This window comes from Macaca nemestrina, chromosome 9 (assembly GCF_043159975.1).
Source record: "Macaca nemestrina isolate mMacNem1 chromosome 9, mMacNem.hap1, whole genome shotgun sequence".
Lineage (NCBI taxonomy): Eukaryota > Metazoa > Chordata > Mammalia > Primates > Cercopithecidae > Macaca > Macaca nemestrina.
Window position 1 is genome coordinate 11723722 of NC_092133.1, and position 23425 is coordinate 11747146.

The 23425-nt window shown below is 44.8% G+C and overlaps 1 protein-coding gene across 3 annotated transcripts; it reads left to right on the forward strand.

Moving 5' to 3' along the window:
• Positions 1 to 2803: 2803 nt before the first annotated feature.
• On the forward strand, positions 2804 to 21120 carry LOC105469751 (NSE4 homolog A, SMC5-SMC6 complex component). Of its 3 annotated transcripts, none has more exons than XM_011721267.3 (11): positions 2804 to 3181; positions 3980 to 4057; positions 7233 to 7363; positions 10443 to 10594; positions 12866 to 12965; positions 14937 to 15027; positions 16796 to 16830; positions 17852 to 17900; positions 18655 to 18749; positions 18840 to 18926; positions 20949 to 21120. In XM_011721267.3, the coding sequence occupies exons 1-10, from the start codon at positions 2890 to 2892 to the stop codon at positions 18912 to 18914; spliced, it is 1098 nt and encodes a 365-aa protein (XP_011719569.1). In that variant the 5' UTR covers positions 2804 to 2889; the 3' UTR covers positions 18915 to 18926; positions 20949 to 21120. The 3 variants fall into 3 exon arrangements, 2 of the variants coding, with proteins under 2 accessions (XP_011719569.1, XP_011719561.1); XM_011721259.3 differs by having other exon boundaries at positions 2808 to 3181; positions 16736 to 16830; XR_980058.3 differs by lacking the exon at positions 18655 to 18749 and having other exon boundaries at positions 2807 to 3181; positions 16736 to 16830.
• The last annotated feature ends 2305 nt before the right edge of the window (positions 21121 to 23425 follow it).

The following is a 23425-nucleotide window of genomic DNA, read 5'->3' on the forward strand; positions in this document are numbered from 1 at the left end:
TATTTAGAGATAGACTCTCGCTCTGTCACCAGGCTGGAGTGCAGTGGTGTGCCATGTTGGCTCACTGCAACCTCCGCCTCCCTGGTTCAAGAGATTCTCCTGCCTCAGCCTCCCAAGTAGCTGGGATTACAGGCGCACGCCACCACGCCCAGCTAATTTTTTGTATTTTTAGTAGATACGGGGTTTCACCATGTTGGCCAGGGTGGTCTCAATCTCTTGACCTCATGATCCACCCACCTCGGCCTCCCAAAGTGCTGGGATTACAGGTGTGAGCCATCGCGCCCAGCCCTACCTCAAATACCTTTGAATTGAATGAGTTATTTCAGGGTTTTTGTTGTTGTTCGTTTTTTGAGATGGAGTTTCACTCTTGTTGCTCAGGCTGGAGTGCAGTGGTGTGATCTCAGCTCACTGCAACCTTCGCCTCCCGGGTTCAAGTGATTCTCCTGCCTCAGCCTCCTGAGTAGCTGGGATTACAGGCGCCCACCACCACGCCTGGCTAATTTTTTGTATTTTTAGTACAGATGGGTTTTCATCATGTTGGCCAGGCTGGTCTCGAACTCCTGACCTTGGGTGATCCACCCACCTTGGCCTCCCAAAGTGCAGGGATTGCTGGCATGAGACATCGCACCCAGCCTATTTCAGGTATTTTTGTGTGGAGCTTGGAAGGAACGTTCACCTGGAAGAACGCTAAGTATTCTGTTACAGAACACTGAGCTGCAAGCAACAACTACGAAACAATTAACTGGTTTAAACCATGATTTACGGCCTACTTCACAGGAAGTCTAGAGGTATGTGGTTGATTCAGCAATTCAGCCATGTCCATCTTTGCTCTCCACTGTCCCCAGCACTCTGGTCTTTCCTCATGCTTGTCACATCCTGAGTACCAGATGCTGCCAATATGGCAGGCTCCACAGTCTTTTTTTTTCAGACATTGCTTCATTCTTGTCACCGAGGCTGGAGTGCAATGGCATGATCTCAGCTCACTGCAACCTTCGCCTCCTGGGTTCAAGCAGTTATCTTGCCTCAGCCTCCCGAGTAACTGGGATTACAGGCATGCACCACCATGTCCGCTAATTGGCAGGCTCCACATTCTTATGCCAGCCATCTCAAAGGGGGTAGGGGGTCAAGGGTTTTCTTTTCCATACAGTTGGGAAACCCTCTCACATCTCACGGACCCAGGTTGCATCACATGACCCTAGACCAGTCACTGGGGAAAGGGAATGAGATTACCTGGACCTGGATAGCGCAATCACATTTCATCTAAGGAAGCAGGCACACATGTGTCCCCTTCATGAAATACAGATAAGCAGGGGGTGGCTGAAGTAGTAGCTGTTGGACAGCAATGAACAATGCCTAACTCAAGTTTAGCAGACACGATGCACAAAATGGTATATTTGTAGGTTGTGTAGTAACCCAACTTACAATATTGTTCCTTCGAGAAAATGTGTTCTTAGCACCAAAGGGACCTTTTGGGAAACAATACTCGAAATGATCCAAAATATATGGAGTGAATTTCATATATTTATCTTTCAAAGTATACTTAACATAATTCCATCTTTATTGGGCCCTTCAGGAAGTATTAGAATCCTCTAGTTTGAGAATCAGGCTGTGCCTGGTGGCTCACCTCTGTAATCCCAGCACTTAGGGAGACCGAGGTGGGCGGATCACTTGAGGTCGGGAGATGGGTTTGCAGTGAGCCAAGATAGTGCTACTGCACTCCAGCCTGGGCAGCAGAGCGAGAGCTTGTCTAATAATAGTAAAAAAAAAATCAATCAAATGTGAACATAGACTGTCATTAAAATCAACCCAATAATCCCATAGACTGTTTATTATTTTTTAAATAAACTTAGAAATTATGTTTTCTAGTCTTAAGGTTGAAATTTACCTTTGTTTTATCTGAGTTCCTTCCTCAGGAAAGGACCCCCAGGGCCTCTCAAAAAGTATCAAAAAACTGAAACTCACCAGATCACCGCATTCCAGACAATGAGATGCCAAGCCCCTCAGGCATCCCCATAGCTTCCTTCCCCCTTCTGAAAAGAGGAAAGTTCCTCCTTTCCCACACATTGTTGCATTGCTTCCCTACAACTGTATAAACCCTTAATTTTAGTTGGTCAGGGCAATGGAGTGAGTCTGAGCTCCAATCTCCCTGCGTGCAGCACCCTGCTAAAACCTTCTTCCTTGGTAATAATGGTGTCTCAGTGATTGGTTTTCTGTGAGGGGGGCAGCAGGACCTAGACCAAAACCCTGTGCTCTGGTGACATTCTGTTGCAGATATTTAGAAGGATGGTTAACAGAGTTTACCTGTTAATTTGTCTGTTCTGCCATCCTCACAAAAGGTGGTATTGCCAGCTGCACATAAACATTTGATTCATCCATCGCCCCCCCCCCCGCCAGCCATGATGACACTGGAAAACTGAGGGCACAGGTGAGCCGCAGAGCGCATCTGGTCTCCACGTCCCGCGCTCATCCTGCTCCACAGCAGGAACCTCGTTTAACACACATGCACTGCGTGCCCATGTGGGTGCCAGGCTGCGGCTGTGTCCTGGGCAGGCAAAGGGACCTAGGGAAGATGCAGGTCCAGTGGGGTGGGAAAGGGGGGGTGGGGCAGAAAACCAGGATTCTCACGGCCCTGCAGTGTGGAGTAAGAGGGAGCTCATTACACATCTTGTCAAGGGAACAAAGGATCCCCGCCAGACCCCTCCTGTGCACCCCCCAGACGCCTTGGAGACCTGGCCGGGCCCGTCGCCGGCCTCCAGCCACAGGCGTCGCTGTGCGCTCGCTCGGGCCCGGGAGCCACGTTCCGCGGGGAGCAGGCGCTGGCGCAGAGCAGGGGTTTCAGTTTCTGGCGCGAACTTCCGCCGTTCCGAAGTTGCACGGCGAATTGGCGCTATGTCTGGGGACAGCAGCGGCCGCGGGACCGAGGGCCGGGGTCGGGGCCGCGACCCGCACCGGGATCGGACCTGCTCCCGCTCCCGCTCGCGGTCCCCACTGTCGCCCAGGTCCCGCCGCGGCTCCGCGCCGGAGCGCAGGGAAGCCCCAGAGCGCCCGAGCCTGGAGGACACAGAGCCGTCGGATTCCGGGGACGAGATGATGGACCCGGCCAGCTTGGAGGCGGAGGCCGACCAAGGCCTGTGCCGCCAGATCCGCCATCAGTACCGGGCGCTCATCAACTCTGTCCAACGTAAGGCGGTGCCTCCGGGCGGCGCGGGCCGGGCCGTCGTCCCCGCCCTGCGCCGGGCGCGGTGGGGAGGGCACCGGAGGCAGGTGCCAGGCGCAGGCCCCGCGCGGCACGAGTAGAGACGCGCCGGATGCCAGCCGTTCGCCGCGCGCAGCTCCTTAATTTATTGACAAAGTGCTTCCACAGCTGTTCTGTGGCTGGAGCCGTGCGACCTTGGCGGGGGGCGCGCGGGTACCCGAGTGGCGGGCTGGAAAAGCTGGAGGCCAGAGCCGTTCGCGGACTCTCCTGAGCCCAGCCAGCCAGTGGGGAGAGGCAAGACGCGGACTCCGCGTGCTTTGATTGCGCCCGGCGGTCCTCGGAGTGGGCTCCTGGCCCCGCAGCGGCAGCGGCACGCGAGAGCTGTCAAATGCACGTTCTCGGACCCCACCCGGACCCACGGAATCCGAATCTCTGGGTGGGCCCGCCCAACTATGGCGTGGCCCTCCAGGTGATGGTGTGTGTTGCTTGCAAAGTTTGAGAACCACTCGGTTATGGAGCACTCAGAGGATGCAGCCGGAGTCCAGCCCTTTGTGTTAAGGTTAGAGGGAGCCAGTGTTTCGTTTTAAAATTCATGCTGCATATAGGATAGGGTCGCCTTTTTCCTTTTCCGGGCCATTTTGGTTAAAAACATAAAGATGTTGGAAGTAATTACTCAGGGCGCAGGGGCCGGGCCTTGGCTTTGCTGTTGTAGGTGATAACCTTGTCAACTGCTTATTAGTGAATGCATAACAAGTTTCCCAAAGTTTGTATTTTTTAAAATAGAAAACCGGGAGGACATACTGAATGCTGGTGACAAATTAACAGAGGTCCTTGAAGAGGCTAACACTCTGTTTAATGAAGGTAATTTGTTATTTTACGTTCTCTCGTGTTTTATGATACTTTTCATTAGTTTTATATAAGCGCCAAATTATTAACATCAAGTAATTCTCACATTTGTAATAGTGCTTTCCCAGTTTGGGAACCGTTTCATTATAGCAATAATGCCATTTTTATTATGCGCTTACTATATAATAAGGGCTTTATGTGAAAATTTGGGGGTAGGTCCCGCAGTCTGTATTAAGCCCCCAGTTGATTCTGTTGCCTTTTCAAGTTTGAGAACGTTGCATGCGTTATCTTTTTTCTTTTTCTGTATTTACTGCCGTAGCCCTAGTATACACTGGTTGAGTGGATGAATTACAGAACTGAGCTAGCCTCTGACATCCTGTTTCTTTTCCTGTCCCACCCTCAGTCTTGCCTTCCTCAGCTCCCTGCTATTGGTCCACCTGTAGCGCAGTGGAGGTGGCAAGGCCTGCAAGTGTACCTGCTGGTCTCCAGTCTGCGGTGTGTTGTGTGTGAGTGAGTGAGAGAGATCCCAGAGCACTGAACTCTAGGCCGTGGGTGCTTTAAAAAATAACCTTAGTTTGAATTGAAAGCAGCGGCAGTGGTATTGATAGCAGCCGTCTGTCTGCTTGGTAACAGGGGTACTCCCTGATGTGGGTTCATGGTCATAGAGCCACAGGACTGCTACCCAGACCACTGTCCCCTCCAGCCCTCTCTGGCAGGTCTGTGGGAACATAGGGGAGAATGCAGCCAAATTTTTTTTTTTGGAGATTTAAGATGGAGTCGTTTTTTTTTTTTTTTTTTTTGAGACGGAGTCTCGCTGTGTCGCCCAGGCTGGGGTGCAGTGGCGCGATCTCGGCTCACTGCAAGCTCCGCCTTCTGGGTTCACGCCATTCTCCTGCCTCAGCCTCCGAGTAGCTGGGACTACAGGCGCCCGCCACCACGCCCGGCTAGTTTTTTGTATTTTTAGTAGAGACGGGGTTTCACCATGTTAGCCGGGGATGGTCTCGATGTCCTGACCTCGTGATCCACCCTCCTTGGCCTCCCAAAGTGCTGGGATTACAGGCTTGAGCCACCGCGCCCGGCCTAAGATGGAGTCTTACTCTGTCTCCCAGGCTGGAGTGCAGTAGCACAATCTCGGCTCTCTGTAACCTCCACCTCCTAGGTTCAAGCGATTCTCCTACCTCAGCCTCCTGAGTAGCTGGGATTACAGGTGTGCTCCATCACATCCAGCTAATTTTTGTATTTTTAGTAGAGATGGGGTTTCGCCACGTTGGCCAGGCTGGTCTTGATCTCCTGACCTCAGGTAATCCACCTGCCTCCGCCTCCCACAGTGCTGGTTACAGGCATGAGCCACCGCAGTCGGCCGGTTCCTCATATTATTATTATTATTATTTTTTGAGATGGAGTCTTGCTCTGTCGCCTGGGCTGGAGTGCAGTGGCCGAATCTCAGCTCACTGCAAGCTCCGCCTCCCAGGTTTACGCCATTCTCCTGCCTCAGCCTCCCGTGTAGCTAGGACTACAGGCGCCCGCCACCTCGCCCGGCTAGTTTTTTGTATTTTTTAGTAGAGACGGGGTTTCACTGTGTTAGCCAGGATGGTCTCGATCTCCCGACCTCGTGATCCGCCCGTCTCGGCCTCCCAAAGTGCTGGGATTACAGGCGTGAGCCACCGTGCCTGGCCATGACTAGTTTTTTAAATGTCTCCTTTTTCACTTTATATATGCTCTCCAATTTCTGTTTCTTCTTTGACCAAAGCCTCCTTACCATTTCCCATCTTAGTCTACTGCATTTGCTAAACTTCATCAAAACCTTCAGGAACCGGGTCTTTCTCCTTCACCTGTTTAAATCCCTCCACTACCCTCTTAAGCTTGGTCTTCCCTTCATAGCCTGGACTCTCAGTCTCCTCGCTGTTAGTCTTGCTTGACTCAATCACTCCCTTGATATTTACTATGCATCTAGTCAGTTCTTTATCCCCACATCATTTCCCCCTCAGCTATTTCCAGTATTTAAAGCAACATTTTAGGGCAAAATTATTCAGTCAATGGAGCCTTAGTTTGCTCAGCAAACAATAGACGCTTGGCATTCATGGATTTGATGGTCTCAGTTTGTAACATAAATAAATAAATGAAAGGAGAAGGGAATGGGGCAGGCAGGCACAGGATACTCAGGAGATGAAGAAGGGTCAACAAAAGGCAACAGTGGGGCTGAGGGGTTGCTTAATCAGACCCTGCAGGCAACAGGGAGTATGAAAAGTAGTCTGGGAACACCTAAGTCTGTCGCCCAGGCTGGAGTGCAGTGGCATGATTTTGGTTCACTGCAACCTCCGCCCCCCACGTTTAAGTGATTCTCCAGCTTCAGCAGCCGAGTAGCTGGGATTACAGGTGTGCACCACCATGCCCAGCTAATTTTTGATTCTTTAGAGATGGAGTTTCACCTCATTGCCCAGGCTGGTCTCAAACTTTGGAGCTCAAAGTGATCCGCCTGCCTCGGCTTCCCAAAGTGCAGGGATTACAGGTGTGAGCCGCTGCGCCCGGCCTGTTTCTCCATTAATTTAAATCTTTTTTCCCATAGCTTTTGTTAAATCCCATGTCCTCTGTCAAGCCTTTCTTGAGCATCCATCCTCAGGGGTCCCTACTTACTGCCTGTAGACTGTTCATTTGGGTGGCTTTGCTGGGGTTGCCTGTGAAGCCATACAGAGGCATGAGCCTCCTGATGCCAACCTAGCACATGCCATGATTTTGGTTAGCAACGTTAGCAACTTACCTATTGCTGTTCACAAACCACCATGCCAAGCACAGGGTCCTGCATGTAGTGGGAATTTGATTGTCCTTACATCGGCACACATGATCATCGTGATTAGGATGGGTTATTGAGTCAGAGGGAAAAGTGAGTATTAGACATGACAGGAGTTTTGCTCAACTGGGGTTATTTAAGAGATTGTGATTCAGCTAACAGGAGTAGGAGAACTAGAGAGAAAGCTGGCTTTTAGGAAGACTGGTCAGCTTTCATTAGAGATTGTGGTGAGTTGGGCAGGGGAGCAAGTTTTAGAAGGAGATGGGTCGGTTGCCTATTGAGATTTTCTTTTTTTTTGTTAGTCTAGTGGGATATCCTGGTAAGTAGTTGGAAATGTAGGGAAAATATCTATGGATAACATGTATTTTGTAATGTGAATATTTTCTTTTCTTTTTTGCATAGTGTCCCGAGCAAGAGAAGCAGTCCTAGATGCCCACTTTCTTGTTTTGGCTTCCGATTTGGGCAAAGAGAAAGCAAAGCAGCTGCGCTCAGACCTGAGTTCCTTTGACATGTTAAGATATGTTGAAACTCTAGTAAGTTCAAAGCTACAGACTGAATAAGAAATGTTCTATGTTATATAATTATTTACTTTGCTTATATGCAGATGATTTCACTTCATTCTTTTTTGGTCTCAGATTCCTCTAGAGAGATCTTACCAAATTAAACAGATCAAAGTAGAGCTATGTGGTGGAATTTTGGATGGGGGCTTGGAGTGAAAATCTCGTAGCGTTCTGTCTTAAGATGCTGGGTGCTGGGGTCATTTGCCAATAGCCGTTTTTCCTCTGTTCACTGGTGTTCTAGATCCTTCTCAGGGACCGGGGACCTTTTTCTTGGGCTAGACAGAAGCACACTCTGTGACGGCAGAGCTCAGCTGGAATTGAGTTAGGCCTGGCGAGAGGGCATGTTTTGGTCTGTCTTTGAGAATATTTCAAAACCATATGAATATGATTGGGTTTTGCTTTTTTTTTTTTTTTCCCTTTGAGACAGAGTCTCACTCTGTCGCCCAGGCTAGAGGGCAGTGGCGCGATCTCGGCTTACTGTAAGCACCGCCTCCCGGGTTCACGCCATTCTCCTGCCTCAGCCTTCCGAGTAGCTGGGACTACAGGTGCCCGCCACCTCGCCCGGCTAATTTTTTTGTATTTTTAGCAGAGACGGGGTTTCACCATGTTAGCCAGGATGGTCTGGATCTCCTGACCTTGTGATCTGCCCGGCTCGGCCTCCCAAAGTGCTGGGATTACAGGCGTGAGCCATCCAGCCCAGCCAGGTTTTGGTTTTTTTGGTTTTATGTTTTATTCACCTTTCTTTGTCTCTTGACAAGTTTGAATAGTGGTTACCTGCAATTCTGAAACTGTTCCTTGATGAATTTACCAAAAAAAGAAAAAGCACACAGAGACTGACCTTGTAGCTCACTTTGTTGTCTTTTTAAAAAATTCTATTCTGGCCGGGCGCAGTGGCTCACGCCTGTAATCCCAGCACTTTGGGAGGCTGAGGCGGGTGGATCACCTGAGGTCAGGAGTTTGAGACCAGCCTGGCGAACATGATGAAACCCCGTCTCTACTAAAAACACAAAAATTAGCTGGGTGTGGTGGTGGGCACCTGTAATCCCAGCTACTTGGGAGGCTAAGGCAGGAGAGGCAGAAGTTGCAATGAGCCGAGATCACACCACTGCACTCTAGCCTGGGCTACAGAGTGAGACTCCGTCTCAAAATCAGTTAATCAGTCAGTGTATCAATCTGAGCCAACCTCTGTCCTAGCACAGATAGCTGCACCTCAGTAGGAACATTGTATTTCTAACTGGATGTTTATGTCAAATGGTTATTAAAATAATTTAGTACTATGAGATCTGACCAGATAAAGTACTTTTTTTGTAAAGGCAGGAGGCATGAGATTATTTCCAGTTTGTTTTTCAAACCTTTTCTTTTTTTTTTAAACTTTTTTTTTATTGTGAAGCATAATACACTTAGGAAAATGCACTCTAATATACATCAATAGAGTAACCATATATTGTGTATTTCTTTAAAAATTACTTTATCAGGTTAAGCTCTGTACTTTACTTTTTTCTTTTTTTATTTTTTGAGACGGAGTCTTGCTCTTGTTGCCCAGGCTGGAGTGCAATGGCATGATCTCGGCTCACCACAACCTCCACCTCCTGGGTTCAAGTGATTCTCCTGCCTCAGCCTCCCAAGTAGCTGGGATTACAGGCGCCTGCCACCTCGCCTGGATAATTTTTGTATTTTTTGTAGAGATGAGGTTTCGCCATGTTGGCCAGGCTGGCCTCGAACTCCTGACCTCGTGATCCACCCGCCTTGGCCTCCCAAAGTGTTGGGATTACAGGTGTGAGCCACCGTGCCCGGCCAAGCTCCATATTTTAAATTCTAAATAAATAAATTTAGAATTTATTCATTCTAAAATAAATTCTAGAAGTCTTAAAGCATTAAATATAAAACCTTAAATTAATAGTTGTCAAGTCTCTGGGCGGAGAAGACTTTCTTCTGTATAACATCAAATATAGACACTGTAAGGGAAGATCGGTGGATCTCTCTGTCAGTTAAACAGACCAAAACTGCCACATCCACCTACAAGGGTGCCGTGGTAGGACGGGCAGCAAGGGAACAGAGAAGAGCAGGCTCTTGTAGTCTTTCTTTAAAGTCTGGTTGCCTTTAATAGGGTTAAGCTCCCCAAGGGTCTTGTGATTATTGTTTATATATGATGTTGCCATCATAACTGGATAACTTCTAGGCATTTTACAGTATAATGTAATAAAAATGGACTTTCATAAAAGTAAATTCAATATAACACATTTTCTGTAAGACAGTTTGAGATGAGAGAATTATTTGACTTCCGTCTACTCTTCCCAGGAAGGGAATTTTAAGATGAGCCATTCTCTCAGTAATGCCGGGCCACTGCTCTCTGGATATACCGCGATACAAGCTGAATAGAGATTTGTAGGACGTTTGCAAAAAATTAAAATCTGAACACCAGCTGAACTTGCTGGTGCTGTCGTGAAGCTTTTGATTTGGGATTTAATTTTATATTTGTATGCTAGTGCAGCTTTACTAATACATGAACTATTGGCGATACAGAAATTCCCAGGGGGCTGAGTTCCGGCGTACCTAAATCACTCTGCCTGCCAGTGGGCTAGAGTAGGGTTTCTCAGCACTGACACTATTGATTGACATTTGGAGCTGGGCATGTCTTTGTTTTGGGGGCCGGTACTGTGCATTGTATGATATTCAGCAGCCTCCGTGGCCTCTACCCAGTAGATGCCAGCAGCATATCAGTTGTGACACCCAAAAATATCTCCAGGTATTGCCAAAAGCCCCTGTGGGTAAGTATACCCAGGTTGAGAACCACTAGTCTAAATCATTTCACTTTCTCACCCAAAGGTTTTAAGTACATTGAGGAATATTTTCTGCCAAAAAGAAGGTAGCTTTGAAAAGAGGACTTTAACTGTAAAGTTATCTTTACAATAAGAAATTTAGCCAACATATTAAGACACTGAAAGCAGGCTTTGCGTCTGGCCTCTTAAAGGTTGAGTGATGCAGATTATTGGATGTGGACAATGATTGCGTGTGGCTTAACTGGGTTTTTTGTTTTCCTTCATTTTTGTAGCTCACACATATGGGTGTAAATCCGCTAGAAGCTGAAGAACTTATCCGTGATGAAGATAGTCCTGATTTTGAATTCATCGTCTATGACTCCTGGAAAATATCAGGCAAAACAGCAGAAAACACCTTTAATAAAACCCATACATTCCACTTTCTGTAAGATTATTTTAAAAATCCAACAGACCAGCTATTTGTGAACCTTAAATTGTTTTTTGTTGTAGGGATAAAGATTATTTGGTATTGTAGAGGTGACAGTCATGATGCCGTTGTTTGGAGACTTGAAACTTTGATATAAAAGTTCATAAACACTACTCCGGGCGTGGTGGCTCACGCCTTTAATCCCGGCACTTTGGGAGGTGGATACAGGTAGATCATCTGAGCTCAGGAATTCAAGATCAGCCTGGGCAACATGGCGAGAACCCATCTCTACCAAAAATACAAAAAATTAGCCCGCTGTGGTGGCCCATGCCTGTGGTCCTGGCTATTTGGGAGGCCGAGGTGGGAGGATCTCTTGAGCCTGGGAGGCAGAGATTGCAGTGAGCTGAGATGGTGCCACTGCACTCTGGCCTGGGTGACAGAGTAAGACCCTGTCTCAAAAAAAAGAAAAGTCCATAAACTCTAGATGTGGGTGGAACCTTAAAGGATCTCTCATTCTGCTTTAGCAGAAAAGGCCAGAACCTCTTTACCAGTGCTCTCTCCTGGCTCCTTTGCTTCTAGCTCATGAGGCTCTGGGTTTATCATCTTTAAAATCCTTACCATATAGGAGGATGATACCTCCTACTGAGGGTATCTTACGAGTCTCCTAATGTCTAAAATGACATTTATTATAATACCCTGTTGGATGACCACTGACTTGTATTTGAAGATTACTTGTCACTGCCACATAAACTGCCCCGTTCATTTTTTAGATAGAACTCTGATTTTAAAAAAAGATTTCTTCATATTCGAATGAAGTTGGCTTCTGTCTTAACTTCCTGGCATGGTCCTATGGAGAAACTAAGAACAGCTCTTACTGGCTCTTCTCTAGAGGACCTTCAAGTATATTGGTTTTGTTGCCCAGTAGATACTTTCTCTAGGGGTAGCCATCTGAGTTGTTCAGTCCTCCTTTAAGTGGTATAGCTCCTGGGCATTTGTCTTTTCTAATTTGTCTTTTTAAAAACCTTTGAGATTGGTAATGGCTCGGGTAGAAGGCCTTGGAGATGCCAATGTAGTAGTGTGGTGTGGGATCTGGCATCTATTTTTAGTAAGACTTCAGGTAACTCAGGTGCCCAGAGCCATTTGTGTATGTTCTATTTAATAGGATACCGACGAAACTTCTTTATCTTACGATAAAGTCTAAATCTTTGTTTTTTGCTATCGTACTAAACTCATATATCCGAGGTTATAAAGATAAAGCCTTAAACTTTATCTCATCATCCAGCCCAATTTCCAGCCACAATGAAGTACTTAAAACTGTGTCTTTGTACTTGCTGTTCTCTTGGCCTCCAATTCCTTTTCATCTTTCCCATTCGGTAAAGTTTGTTTATCCAGCAGGCCCCATCTTGGAAGCCTCCAGCAACTTCTCCAGACAGAGGTGTTAGCAGTGTAGGATCAGATTTCCCAACCACGTCACTCCCATGTCTGGGTAGATATCTCTGCCCAGGTGTTCTCACAGCACTTGAGCAGTACTCTCTAAGCACCCAGGATCTACCATGTTACTTTTTTTAAATTTGATTAATTTATTTTTTGATACTGCTCCTTGTGGAGCAGGAGTGTGCCCAGAGTAACCCACCATGTGATGCCGAAATGGATCTGTGTGTATAACGTAGCTGTCCATCTACATCGTATACTTCCGTCTCCTCAAGTGTAGGGACCACATGAGCCTTATTCTTGGGGCTTTGATCTCTACATGATGCAGACTTACATCTATTACTGTAGCCCAAGTCTGCATGAGGGCAGAATCCAGAAGGAAAAGGAATCCCATGGCTGTGACTTGCCCTGTTACTCTAAGACAGATGTGTTCGTAGTCCTGGGCGGGGAGCCTCTGCCTTGGCCTCCCCAGATCAAAGGCTTCTGACCCTACTGGAGCTTCCCCACATGCCTACTCATCCTTCCCCTGCTCTTTTAGAAGTTGGCTTTGCAAAACAGATAATAGGTTGGGTGGTGGGAAGAGGTCACAGGCACATTCACTGGCCTACTGTACAGGGCAGTATGAAGGTGTCTGAGGAGGTATCAGTGGTTGAGTAAAGCTCCTAGGAGTTATTTTAGAAATACAAAGAAGGCAGAAAGGCTGTCACAAACCTTACTAAGAGTCTTAGTCTGATGTCAGCTTGTATATCACTAATGTCTGGTCTGAATTTGACTATATCATGCAAACTACTTTTAGTAAAATTAGTTTGTTTAACAAACAACAGGCAAAAAAATACATGAAAGCATATTTTTCATCAGGTTGGGTTCCATATACGGAGAGTGCCCTGTGCCAAAGCCACGAGTCGACCGTCCAAGAAAAGTTCCTATGATACAAGAGGAGAGGGCAATGCCTGTCCAGGTTTGTTTTAAAATGTTGCTTTTTACAAAACACCTAAAAGTTAAAATAGCCATTAAAATAATGTGCATGCAATTTGGCCATTTTTTCTAAGCTTGCAGGTCTGGAGCCAGGTTTTGTCACTTAAATAATCGTTTTATTTAAGCCTTTAAGGATTTTATCGGACTGGCTGCTTGTCTTTAACTCATTTCTCTGGTTTTGATCGGCTCTCCTAAGCCAGGGTCAGCCTCACCACTGTCAACACTTAGGGCTGGATAATTTTTGGTTTGGGGAACTGTCCTGTGCATTGTAGGATGTTTAGCAGCATCCCTGGCCTCTACCTGCTATATGCTCATAGCCCACCTCAACCCCCGAGCTGTGACAACCAAAAATATCTACATATAACAACAAATGTCCCTTGGGGGTGTGGGGGGGGACGTCACACCCACTGGAGAACCACTGTTTCTAAACTGCCCTTTTGTATTTTGCTATTTTATGTTCAACCTGAAAATGGTTAATTTGGTAATGTTACTCTTCTATTAAGAAACTGATAGAAAAATGTTACTGAGGCCAGGCACAGTGGCTCACCCCTGTAATCCCAGCACTTTGGAAGGCTGAGGCGGGCAGATCACAGGGTCAAGAGTTCGAGACCATCCTAGCCAATATGGTGAAACCCCATCTCTACTAAAAATACAGAAATTAGCCAGGCGTGGTGGTGGGCGCCTGTAGTCCCAGCTACTTGGGAGGCTGAGGCAGGAGAATCACTTGAACCCAGGAGGCAGAAGTTGCAGTGAGCCGAGATGGTGCCACTGCACTCCAGCCTGGGCAACAGAGCGAGAGTCTGTCTCAAAACAAAAAACAAAACAAAACAAAAAAAAGGTTGGCCGGGTGCGGTGGCTCACCCCTGTAATCCCAACACTGGGAGGCCAAGTCGGGTGGATCACCTGAGGTCAGGAGTTCAAGACTAGCCTGGCCAACATGGTGAAACCCCGTTTCTACTAAAAAATACAAAAGATGAGCCGGATGTGGTGGCGGGTGCCTATAATCCCAGCTACTCGGGAGGCTAAGGCAGGAGAATCACTTGAACCTGGGAGGTGGAGGTTGCAGTGAGCCAAGATGACGCCATTGTACTCCAGCCTGGGCCACAGAGCAACACTCCATCTCAAAAAAAAAAGTTACTGAAACTAGAAAATCTGTATTTTTTTAAACCATATGTATGTTTTTTTTCTTTTTGAGACAGAGTCTTGCTCTGTCACCCAAGCTGGAGTGCAGTGGCACAATCTCATCTCACTGCAACCTCTGCCTCCCGGGTTCCAGCGATTCTCCTGCTTCAGCCTCCCAAGTAGCTGGGATTACAGGCATGTACCACCATGCCTGGTTAATTTTTGTATTTTTTAGTAGAGATGGGGTTTCACCGTGTTGGCCAGGCTGGTCTCGAACTCCTGACCTTGTGATCCATCAGCCTCCCTCAGTGCTGAGATTACAGGTATGAGCCACTGTGCCCTGCCTAAACCATACATTTTAAGATGGGGATATAAACTGCTAGTAATCCCCAACAGACGACATTTAGGCTGGGCACAGTGGCTCGTGCCTGTTACCTAGGTGCTTCGGGAGGCTGAGGCAGGAGGATCACTTGAGGTCATAAGTTTGAGACCACCCTGAGCAACATAGCAAGACCTCATATCTAAAAAAAATTTTTTTTAATTAGCAAGGTGTCCTAGACAAGGTAGCATGAGTTAAAAAAAAAAAAAAAGTAACCAGATGTGGTGGTGCACGCTTCTAGTCCCAGCTACTCAAGAAGCTGAGGTGGTAGGATCCCTTGAGCACAGGAGTCTGAGGTTACAGTGAGCCAAGATCATGCAACTGCACTCTAACCTGGGTGGCAAAGCAAGACCCTGTCTCAAAAAAAAAAAAAGTTTGAGTATGCAAGAGTGAAGAAAAGGTTGTTAATAGGCCAGTAAGTAGGTCTGTCAGCTTGATGATGACTTTTTTCAGTTAAGAAGAATGGAAGAATCTCATCAAGAAGCAACAGAGAAAGAAGTAGAAAGAATCTTGGGATTGTTGCAGACATATTTTCAAGAAGATCGTAAGTGTAACACCATTCAAAGTGGAGCAATTTGTATTTATCTGTTCAGTGAGGTTACTTGTATTTTAAAGGCAGTTTCAGCTGTATGTAATGTTTGAATAAATGCATATTCATTTAATGAGGATTCTTCTCCCCTTTAGAAATTTCATGTGAAAAGTTTGAAGTTAACTTTTTCATTTTTATCTTTAAAAGATTTTTTTGTTACAAAATGAAATATGCATTCAAATGAGAAATGTCAAAAGTACCCGTTCCACCTCCCCTCATTTTAAAATGTAATGTGTATATTTTCAGATTATTTTATCAGTTTCATACACACCTACCTAAATAGTTTGTTTTGGCCGGGCATGGTGGCTCATGCCTGTAATCCCAGCACTTCGGGAGGCTGAGGCAGGCGGATCACCTGAGGTCGGGAGTTCGATACCTGCCTGACCAACATGGAGAAACCCTGTCTCTCTAAAAAATACAAAATTAGCCCGGTGTGGTGGTGTGTGCCTGTAATCCTAGCTACTCGGGAGAGTGAGGCAGGAGAATCGCTTGAACCCGGGAGGTGGAGGTTGCATGAGCTGAGATCGTGCCATTGCACTCTAGCCTGGGCAACAAGAATGAAACTCTGTCTCAAAAAAAGTTTGTTTTTTTTCTTTTTTTCCAAGCTAATCATTATATGCACATTCTTCTGCTATGTGACTTTTCCAGTGGACATTCTTCCATATTATTTCATATAGATCTCCATTATTTTGTTCACCAATTCCCATTATATGGCTGTGCTGTAAATGTATTTAACAGACCCTCCATAATGGTTTTTGTTCTTTTTTTTAGAAGTCGTCTATCGCACTGTCGTCGGGGCTGGAGCGCAGTGGCGCAATCTCAGCTCACTGCAACCTCCGCCTCCCGGGTTCACACCATTCTCCTGCCTCAGCCTCCCAAGTAGCTGGGACTACAGGGGCCCGCCACCACGCATGGCTAATGTTTTTGTATTTTTAGTAGAGCCTGGGTTTCACCGTGTTAGCCAGGATGGTCTCGATCTCCTGACCTTGTGATCCACCCGCCTCGGCCTCCCATAGTGCTGGGATTACAGGCGTGAGCCACTGTGCCTGGCCAAGTTCCCTTTTTTTTTTTTTTTTTGAGACAGAGTCTCACTCTGTCACCCAGGCTGGAGTGCAGTGGCACCATCTCAGCTCACTGCAACCTCCACCTCCCAGGTTCAAGCAATTCTCCTGCCTCAGCCTCCCGAGTAGCTGGGATTACAGGTGCACGCCACGTCTGGCTAATTTTTTTCAGTATTTTTAGTTAGAGACAGGGTTTCGCCATGTTGGCCAAGCTGGTCTTGAACTCCTGACCTCAGGTGATCTGCCAGCATCGGCCTCCCAAAGCGCTGGGATTACAGGCGTGAGCGCCATGCCCAGCTGGATGAATAAGTTCTTTATAGCATTTTACTCTTGTATAAATTGCTGAAGTAAAAAATCTTAGCATGTAATTTTGTGTTCTTGCACTCATGTTGCTGTAGGACAGCTTCTTAGAGGTGGTTTCCAGGTCAGTGAGCATACATGTTTTTAGTAGAGATGCCAGATTGGCCTCCAGAAGGGTTGGATTGATTTGCACTCCTGCAGCAGGATGAGTGCACACCTTTTCTTTGTCTCCGGCTAATGCTAGAGTATACTGATATTAACGATAAACAAAAATCAAATCTTTTTTCTCTTTTTGTCTATAGCTGATACCCCAATGTCCTTCTTTGACTTTGTGGTTGATCCTCATTCTTTCCCCCGTACAGTGGAAAACATCTTTCATGTTTCCTTCATTATACGGGTAAGATTAAAGATTATTTTTCTAATTGCTTTTATATGCTTTTAAAAGGATACATAAGAAAAGCTATAGAAGGGAGCTGGCAAAGGTATCTGTATACACTAGCCAGTATACGTTTCAGACGCATTGTAGCAAAACGTTAATTGGCATATTAGGTAGAAGAAGCTAGCTAAAATTTTATGTGCTTGCTTTTATGTTTTAGACATTATGTAGAGAAAGAATTGGAAAAATTTGAATATGGAACTGTAGATTAGGTAACAGTATGGTATAAATGTTAAATTTCCTGAATTTGATAGTTGTCATGTTGTATAAGAGAATATCCTTGTTCTCAAGAAATACACACTGAAAGATTAGGGAAAAGAAGCAGACCGCCTATCATTCTCACTTCATTCATAAATAATAGTATGTAGAGTGATAAAGTAAACGTGGTAACTAACACTTTAATGACTGATGAATATGGATAAAGGATATATGGCATGTGTTTATAGTAGTTTTATAGCCCTTTAAGTCTGAAATTATTTCAAAATCGGTTTTAAAACTCTACTCAGAAATGTACCATGGAAATTTACTTTAGACTGTCTTTAATCTTACTTCAGGTTGCATTCCCACATGTAAGATGAATTTGATTTTAACCTTAGAGAAAAGCTTATGTCGACCGAAGTATTTTCTCAGAAATAATAAAAAAAGGCATATTTTGCCAGTGGTTCCAGTGACAGAATTATGCAGAATAAAATGTGGACTATTCCAAAATATACATAAATCAGTTAAAGAGACAAGATGAGTTTCACTTAAGAGATTCTCAGGATGGAGGCTGTGTCTGGGTGAAAGAGCTGATTAGAAACCCAAAAGATACCCTGTGTAAACAAAAGATATTAGGGAAGTCTTATCTATATCATCACATTATTGCTATGGTATAATTTGATTTTCTGAGATACTGAATTTTCTGAGTAATTTTTTTCATCTAGTGGTTATAGGTTTGAGTCTTAAATGTTTGTCTTCTCCTAAAATCATGTTTTCGTTTTAGGATGGTTTTGCAAGAATAAGACTTGACCAAGACCGACTGCCAATAATAGGTAAATGATACTATGTTTGGAAAAATTAGTTTTAGAGAAAATATATTTGTTAGTAGAATTTAAGTATTTTACTAAATGTAAATGAATTTTCAATGTAGATTAACATTTACAATATTGTATCTTGCTCAACTACCTGAAGACACTGAAAACATGGCCAGCGTCTAAAATTTGATGGATTCATCTATATCATTGATTCAATATCTGCTGTAAATATTAACAAAGAAATCATATAATTTCCCTCAGATCTTAATTTAGAAATGACTGCAGTCATTTTTGTAGTATCCCTCTTTCTAATCACGTTTTGTCAGATGCCAGCACCTTCTTTTCTCCTTGAGGTTCTATGAATCTTTCATTCTTACCTGAATAATTTCACACTCTCCATTACTCATGTCCTCCTAAGGTATCCTGTGGAGAGAATATTTCCATCGCACTTACTTGCTACTTTCGATGTTCTCAGTGTCCTATTGGACTCACTAGGGCTTAGCTCTGTGGTTGACACATAGATATGCAGATTTTCAAATGTCTCGAATGTGTTACTCTACTACATGTTTTTTTAAATGGAAACAGATGGGATGACTGACTACCGTAATAATACTGCAGCAGCTCCATAATGCATGAAATCCTAAAAAGTGTGTAATATTATAAGTATCTTTTCAATACAGGTTTCATTGCTATTATACATCAGTTTCCGTTTAGATTACCTGTTCCGATTTAATAACCTTTGATAAATTTGAAAAATTTGTCTTTCAAACAGAGCCTGTTAGTATTAATGAAGAAAATGAGGGATTTGAACATAACACACAAGTTAGGAATCAAGGAATTATAGCTTTGAGTTACCGTGACTGGGAGGTAAAGCTCTGCCTGTTGCCCCTGCATAGTTCTGACTCTGACTTCACTTTCTGTAAACCCAACGCCTAAATGTTCATTATTGTCTGCCAGGAGATTGTGAAGACCTTTGAGATTTCAGAGCCTGTGATTACTCCAAGTCAGAGGCAGCAGAAGTTGAGTGCTTGATGCTAGCTGAAGGTAATGTTTTCAATGGGATGGCTACACAGTTTTATTAAAAGTTTATTTGGCAATCCAAAGTATCCTTTTTCCCCATTCCAGTGAAATTTGGATTTTTGCCTCCCTGTAGTGCCCTATTCTTAGAACTGTGTAACAGGTGAGAAAGGCATAGTGGTTCTACGTTCCCTTCTCTGGATTGATTAAATTTGTGCTGTTAAGATTTGCAGCTGAGGCTGGGCACCGTGGCTCATGCCTGTAATCCCAGCACTTTGGGAGGCTGAGGCAGGCGGATCACGAGGTCAAGAGTTCGAGACCAGCCTGACCAACATGGTGAAACCCCATCTCTACTAAAAATACAAAAATTAGCTGGGCGTGGTGGTGCACGCCTGTAATCCCAGCTACTTGGGAGGCTGAGGCAGGAGAATCGCTTGAACCTGGGAGGCGGAGGTTGCAGTGGCCCAGATCACGCCACTACACTCCAGTCTAGGAGACAGAGCAAGACTCCATCTCAAAAAAAAAAAAAAAAGATTTGCAGCTGAAAGAAACAGTGCAGGATTGTTCTTGGTTTGGTGGGTTTTGTTTTTGTTTTTTAATAAAAAATAGGGAAGGGGTCTCACTATGTTGCCCAGGCTGGTCTCAAACTCCTGGGCTCAAGGGATGCACCCATCTCAGCCTCCCAAACTGCTGAGATTATAGGTATGAGCCACTGTACCCAGCTGCTTCTTTTCCCCCCAACAAACTGGTAAATTAGATAAGTGAAATACTGAATCCTTCCATCCATGTTGTTGTTCACTGTACCATTAGATTTGCTTATTTTATAAGTACAAAGCAGAAAAGGAGGATTAGGATACAATTACCTTAGAATAATGTTGGTAAATTGGCATTTCTAAAGTTTGTATTAGGCTATGAAAGAATTCTTCATTTTTATCAAGGGTAACATTTCTAGAAAGAAATCTTAATAATGATCTGGCATTTTGTAGTGCACACAGTTGTGGGTGGGAAGACCTAGATTCCATTGGCTATGCCCCTTACTTTATTTATTTTTGTCCCTTACTTTAAAACCTTGGGCAAATCACTTAATCTCACTCAACTTCTTTTTTTTTTTTTGAGACAGAGTCTTGCTCTGTCACCCAGGCTAGAGTGCAGTGGCACGATCTCAGCTCACTGCAACCTCTGCCTCCCGGGTTCAAGCAATTCTCCTGCCTCAGCCTCCCGAGTAGCTGGGATATAGGCACCTACCGCCATGCCCGGCTAAATTTTGTATTTTTAGTACAGATGGGGTTTCACCATGTTGGTCAGGCTGGTCTCAAACTCCTGACCTCGTGATCTGCCCGCCTCGGTTTCCCAAAGTGCTGGGATTACAGACATGAGCCACCATGCCTGGCTTCAACTTCATTTTTTTTTAATCTATAAATACATGTATAAAAATTTCAAGCTAGATCATTGCTAAGGATTTTTTTTCCAGCTCAAATTTTGTGATTTTGAGCATTAAAATAAGCTTTTTCGTACTTAATGTAAACACTTAATATGTGCTTCAATTAATTGAGATACTTTTGTTCCAAGTTGTAAAAATATTTTAAATGAAAGATGGGAATAGACCGGGTGTGGTGGCTCACGCCTGTAATCCCAGTACTTTGGGAGGCCAGGGCGGGCGGATCATGAGGTCAGGAGATTGAGACCATCCTGGCTAACACGGTGAAACCCAGGCTTTACTAAAAATACAAAAAAATTAGCCGAGCGTGGTGGCGGGCGCCTGTAGTCCCAGCTACTCAGGAGGCTGAGGCAGGAAAATGGGGTGAACCCGGGAGGCGGAGCTTGCAGTGAGCTGAGATCACGCCACTGCACTCTAGCCTGGGCAACAGAGCAAGACTCCATCTCAAAAAAAAGAAAAAAAGAAGGGAATAAATATAAGATATATAATATGGATTACCCTGGGCCCTACTCACTGAAGAGGGCTAATTGTTAGATTTCATTTATGTATATTATATGAACTTTTGGTTTATCATTTATAAACTGTTAACCAGCTATTCTTCCCCTTTTTAGGACTCAAATGGATAGCGATGTCCAAAATGGAAAGCGGCATGTATTGTATATATTGTATGATTCAACATTTTTAAAGGCAGATTGTTTTTAGTAAAATGTAGCTTTTGATAGTTAATAAATTTGTCATGGTTGTCTTTGATTAAAGGAAACTCACCACCATATTCACAAATAATTGTAGTTGCTCTTTATTTTCTAATTATTGGAGAGTGTCTCCTTTGTCTAATCCTCTCCCAGTGAAAGTTTTACTTAGGTTATTAATGCCCTGTGGACCATTATGATTCTTTTTAGTTCTTTTTTGCCACAAAGCTAGCTAGTCAACAAATAGGTTGTATCATATGAAACTGTTGTTTTTATAGGTAAAATACAGTCAAATACAAGCAATTTCCTATGATTCAGCCTCTAATTTACACACAAGAAACTATTAAATCCTCTGGCAAGCCAGGCTGGACTACTTTCCCCAGCAACACCAGCCCTGGTTCCATCTTACCACCATGCTACTCCATGCTTCTCATCTCGGCTGTGCTTTGAAGTCTAGTCAGTTTCTTCTCCCAGTGCCCACTTTGCTATTTCATGTTTTCTCACTGCTTCCCTCCGGCATCAGGGGTAGAGGCGTCTTTTCTGTGGAAGACTCTGGGCTCCAGCGCTTCCTGGCTCCTAGGGGAGTCTGCTGTCTCAGTCATCCCCTTGACCTGTATCTGGAGTCTTCCCTTCACCTAAGCTCATCTCTCATTTAAAAAACATTACCATGACCCTCTTCAAGCTGCTATCCTATCACCTTTTTAATGAGAGTCACTTGTCTCCCCTCACGTCAGTCCGTGGCAGTGTGGCACCTCCTTCCCCGCTAATCAAGTCTGTTTTATGCCAGATTTCCTAATTCCTTTCCAAATTGTTAACTCCAGTGGATACATGGGTGTGCATTTGACACTTGGAGATCTATGCCTTGAAACTGTGTATCCTTGATGTCTGTTGCTTTCCCTGGTTCCCCTTTCATAGTCACTGTCATCATTTATGCTGACATTTACACCATGAACAGTCTGAAAACTTTGATGCCTAAACTTCTTGAAAATGTTACAGATACATGCAATCAATTGCTCACTGGACAGCATGCGGGTTATTTTAGATATGTACAAAACAGCCCTTCAAATCTTCTCCCTATGAGACCTATACTGGCGCTTTTACAACTATTTTCTCAGATGAAAGCTAAGATTGCCCCCACCCTCCAAGCCCTTACCTTAACCAGTCACTAATCCCCATCTGGTCTCTTCTCTCAGTTTGCCCAGGTTACTACCACAAACTCCAATCTGTTATCGCCTACTTCCTGTCCTTCAGGTCTCTTCTGCTTCTTCAGAACCACTTGTCATATATTACTCGGATTTCCCACTGCCTTGAAGATTGAAAAAAATCTGAACTCTTTAGTGATATTCAAAACCTTGCATGCTCAGGTTCTTTGCCTACATTGCCAGGCGTGCTTCGTCAGGACTCAACTCTAGCATTTATTTTTTTGTTAAACAACTTTATTGAAATATAATTTGCACTGGGTGCGGTGGCTCACGCCTGTAATCTCAGCACCTTGGGAGGCCGAGGCAGGCGGATCACCTGAAGTTGGGAGTTCAAGACCAGTCCATCTCTAAAAATACAAAATTAGCTGGGCGTGGTGGTGCATGCCTGTAATCCCAGTGACTCGGGAGGCTGAGGCAGGAGAATCGCTTGAACTGGGGAGGCGGGGGTTGTGGTGAACTGAGATTGTGCCATTGCGTTCCAGCCTGGGCAACAAGAGCGAAACTCTGTCTTAAAAAAAAAAAAGAAAAATTCACATGCCTACAATTTCCATGTAAACTGTATAAATCATTTTTATCTATTCATAGGGCTTAGCAACCATTACCACAATCTAATTTTTGAACATTTTTGTTCCCCTGACCCTGAACCCACTCTACCTCACCTCCTATCCTGACCTCTTACCCCTAAGCAACCACTAACATACTCTCTGTAAATCTGCCTGTTCTAGACATTGCACATAAATGGAATGATTTCCAAGTTCTTGTCTAAAGTTGCCCCCTTCATCTTTCATTTTTCTGGTTTCTACTTGTTTCAAACTTTCCTAATTTGAGAAACTTAAAAGTGGTTACATTTTGTAAACTAAGGCTATGTTGCTTTTCATTTTGTACCTTTCTGTAACTATTGAATTTTCTTTCTTTTTTTTTTTGGAGACAGAGTCTCACTCTGTCACCCAGGCTGGAGTGCAGTGGCCCAGTCTCGGCTCCTTGCAAGCTCTGTCTCCCATGTTCACGCCATTCTCCTGCCTCAGCCTCCCAAGCGGCTGGGACTACAGGCACCCGCCACCACGCCTGGCTAATTTTTTTGTATTGTTAGTAGAGACAGTGTTAGCCAGGATGGTCTTGATCTCCTGACCTTGTGATCCACCTGCCTCGGCCTCCCAAAGTGCTGGATTACAGGTGTGAGCCACTGCGCTGGCCACT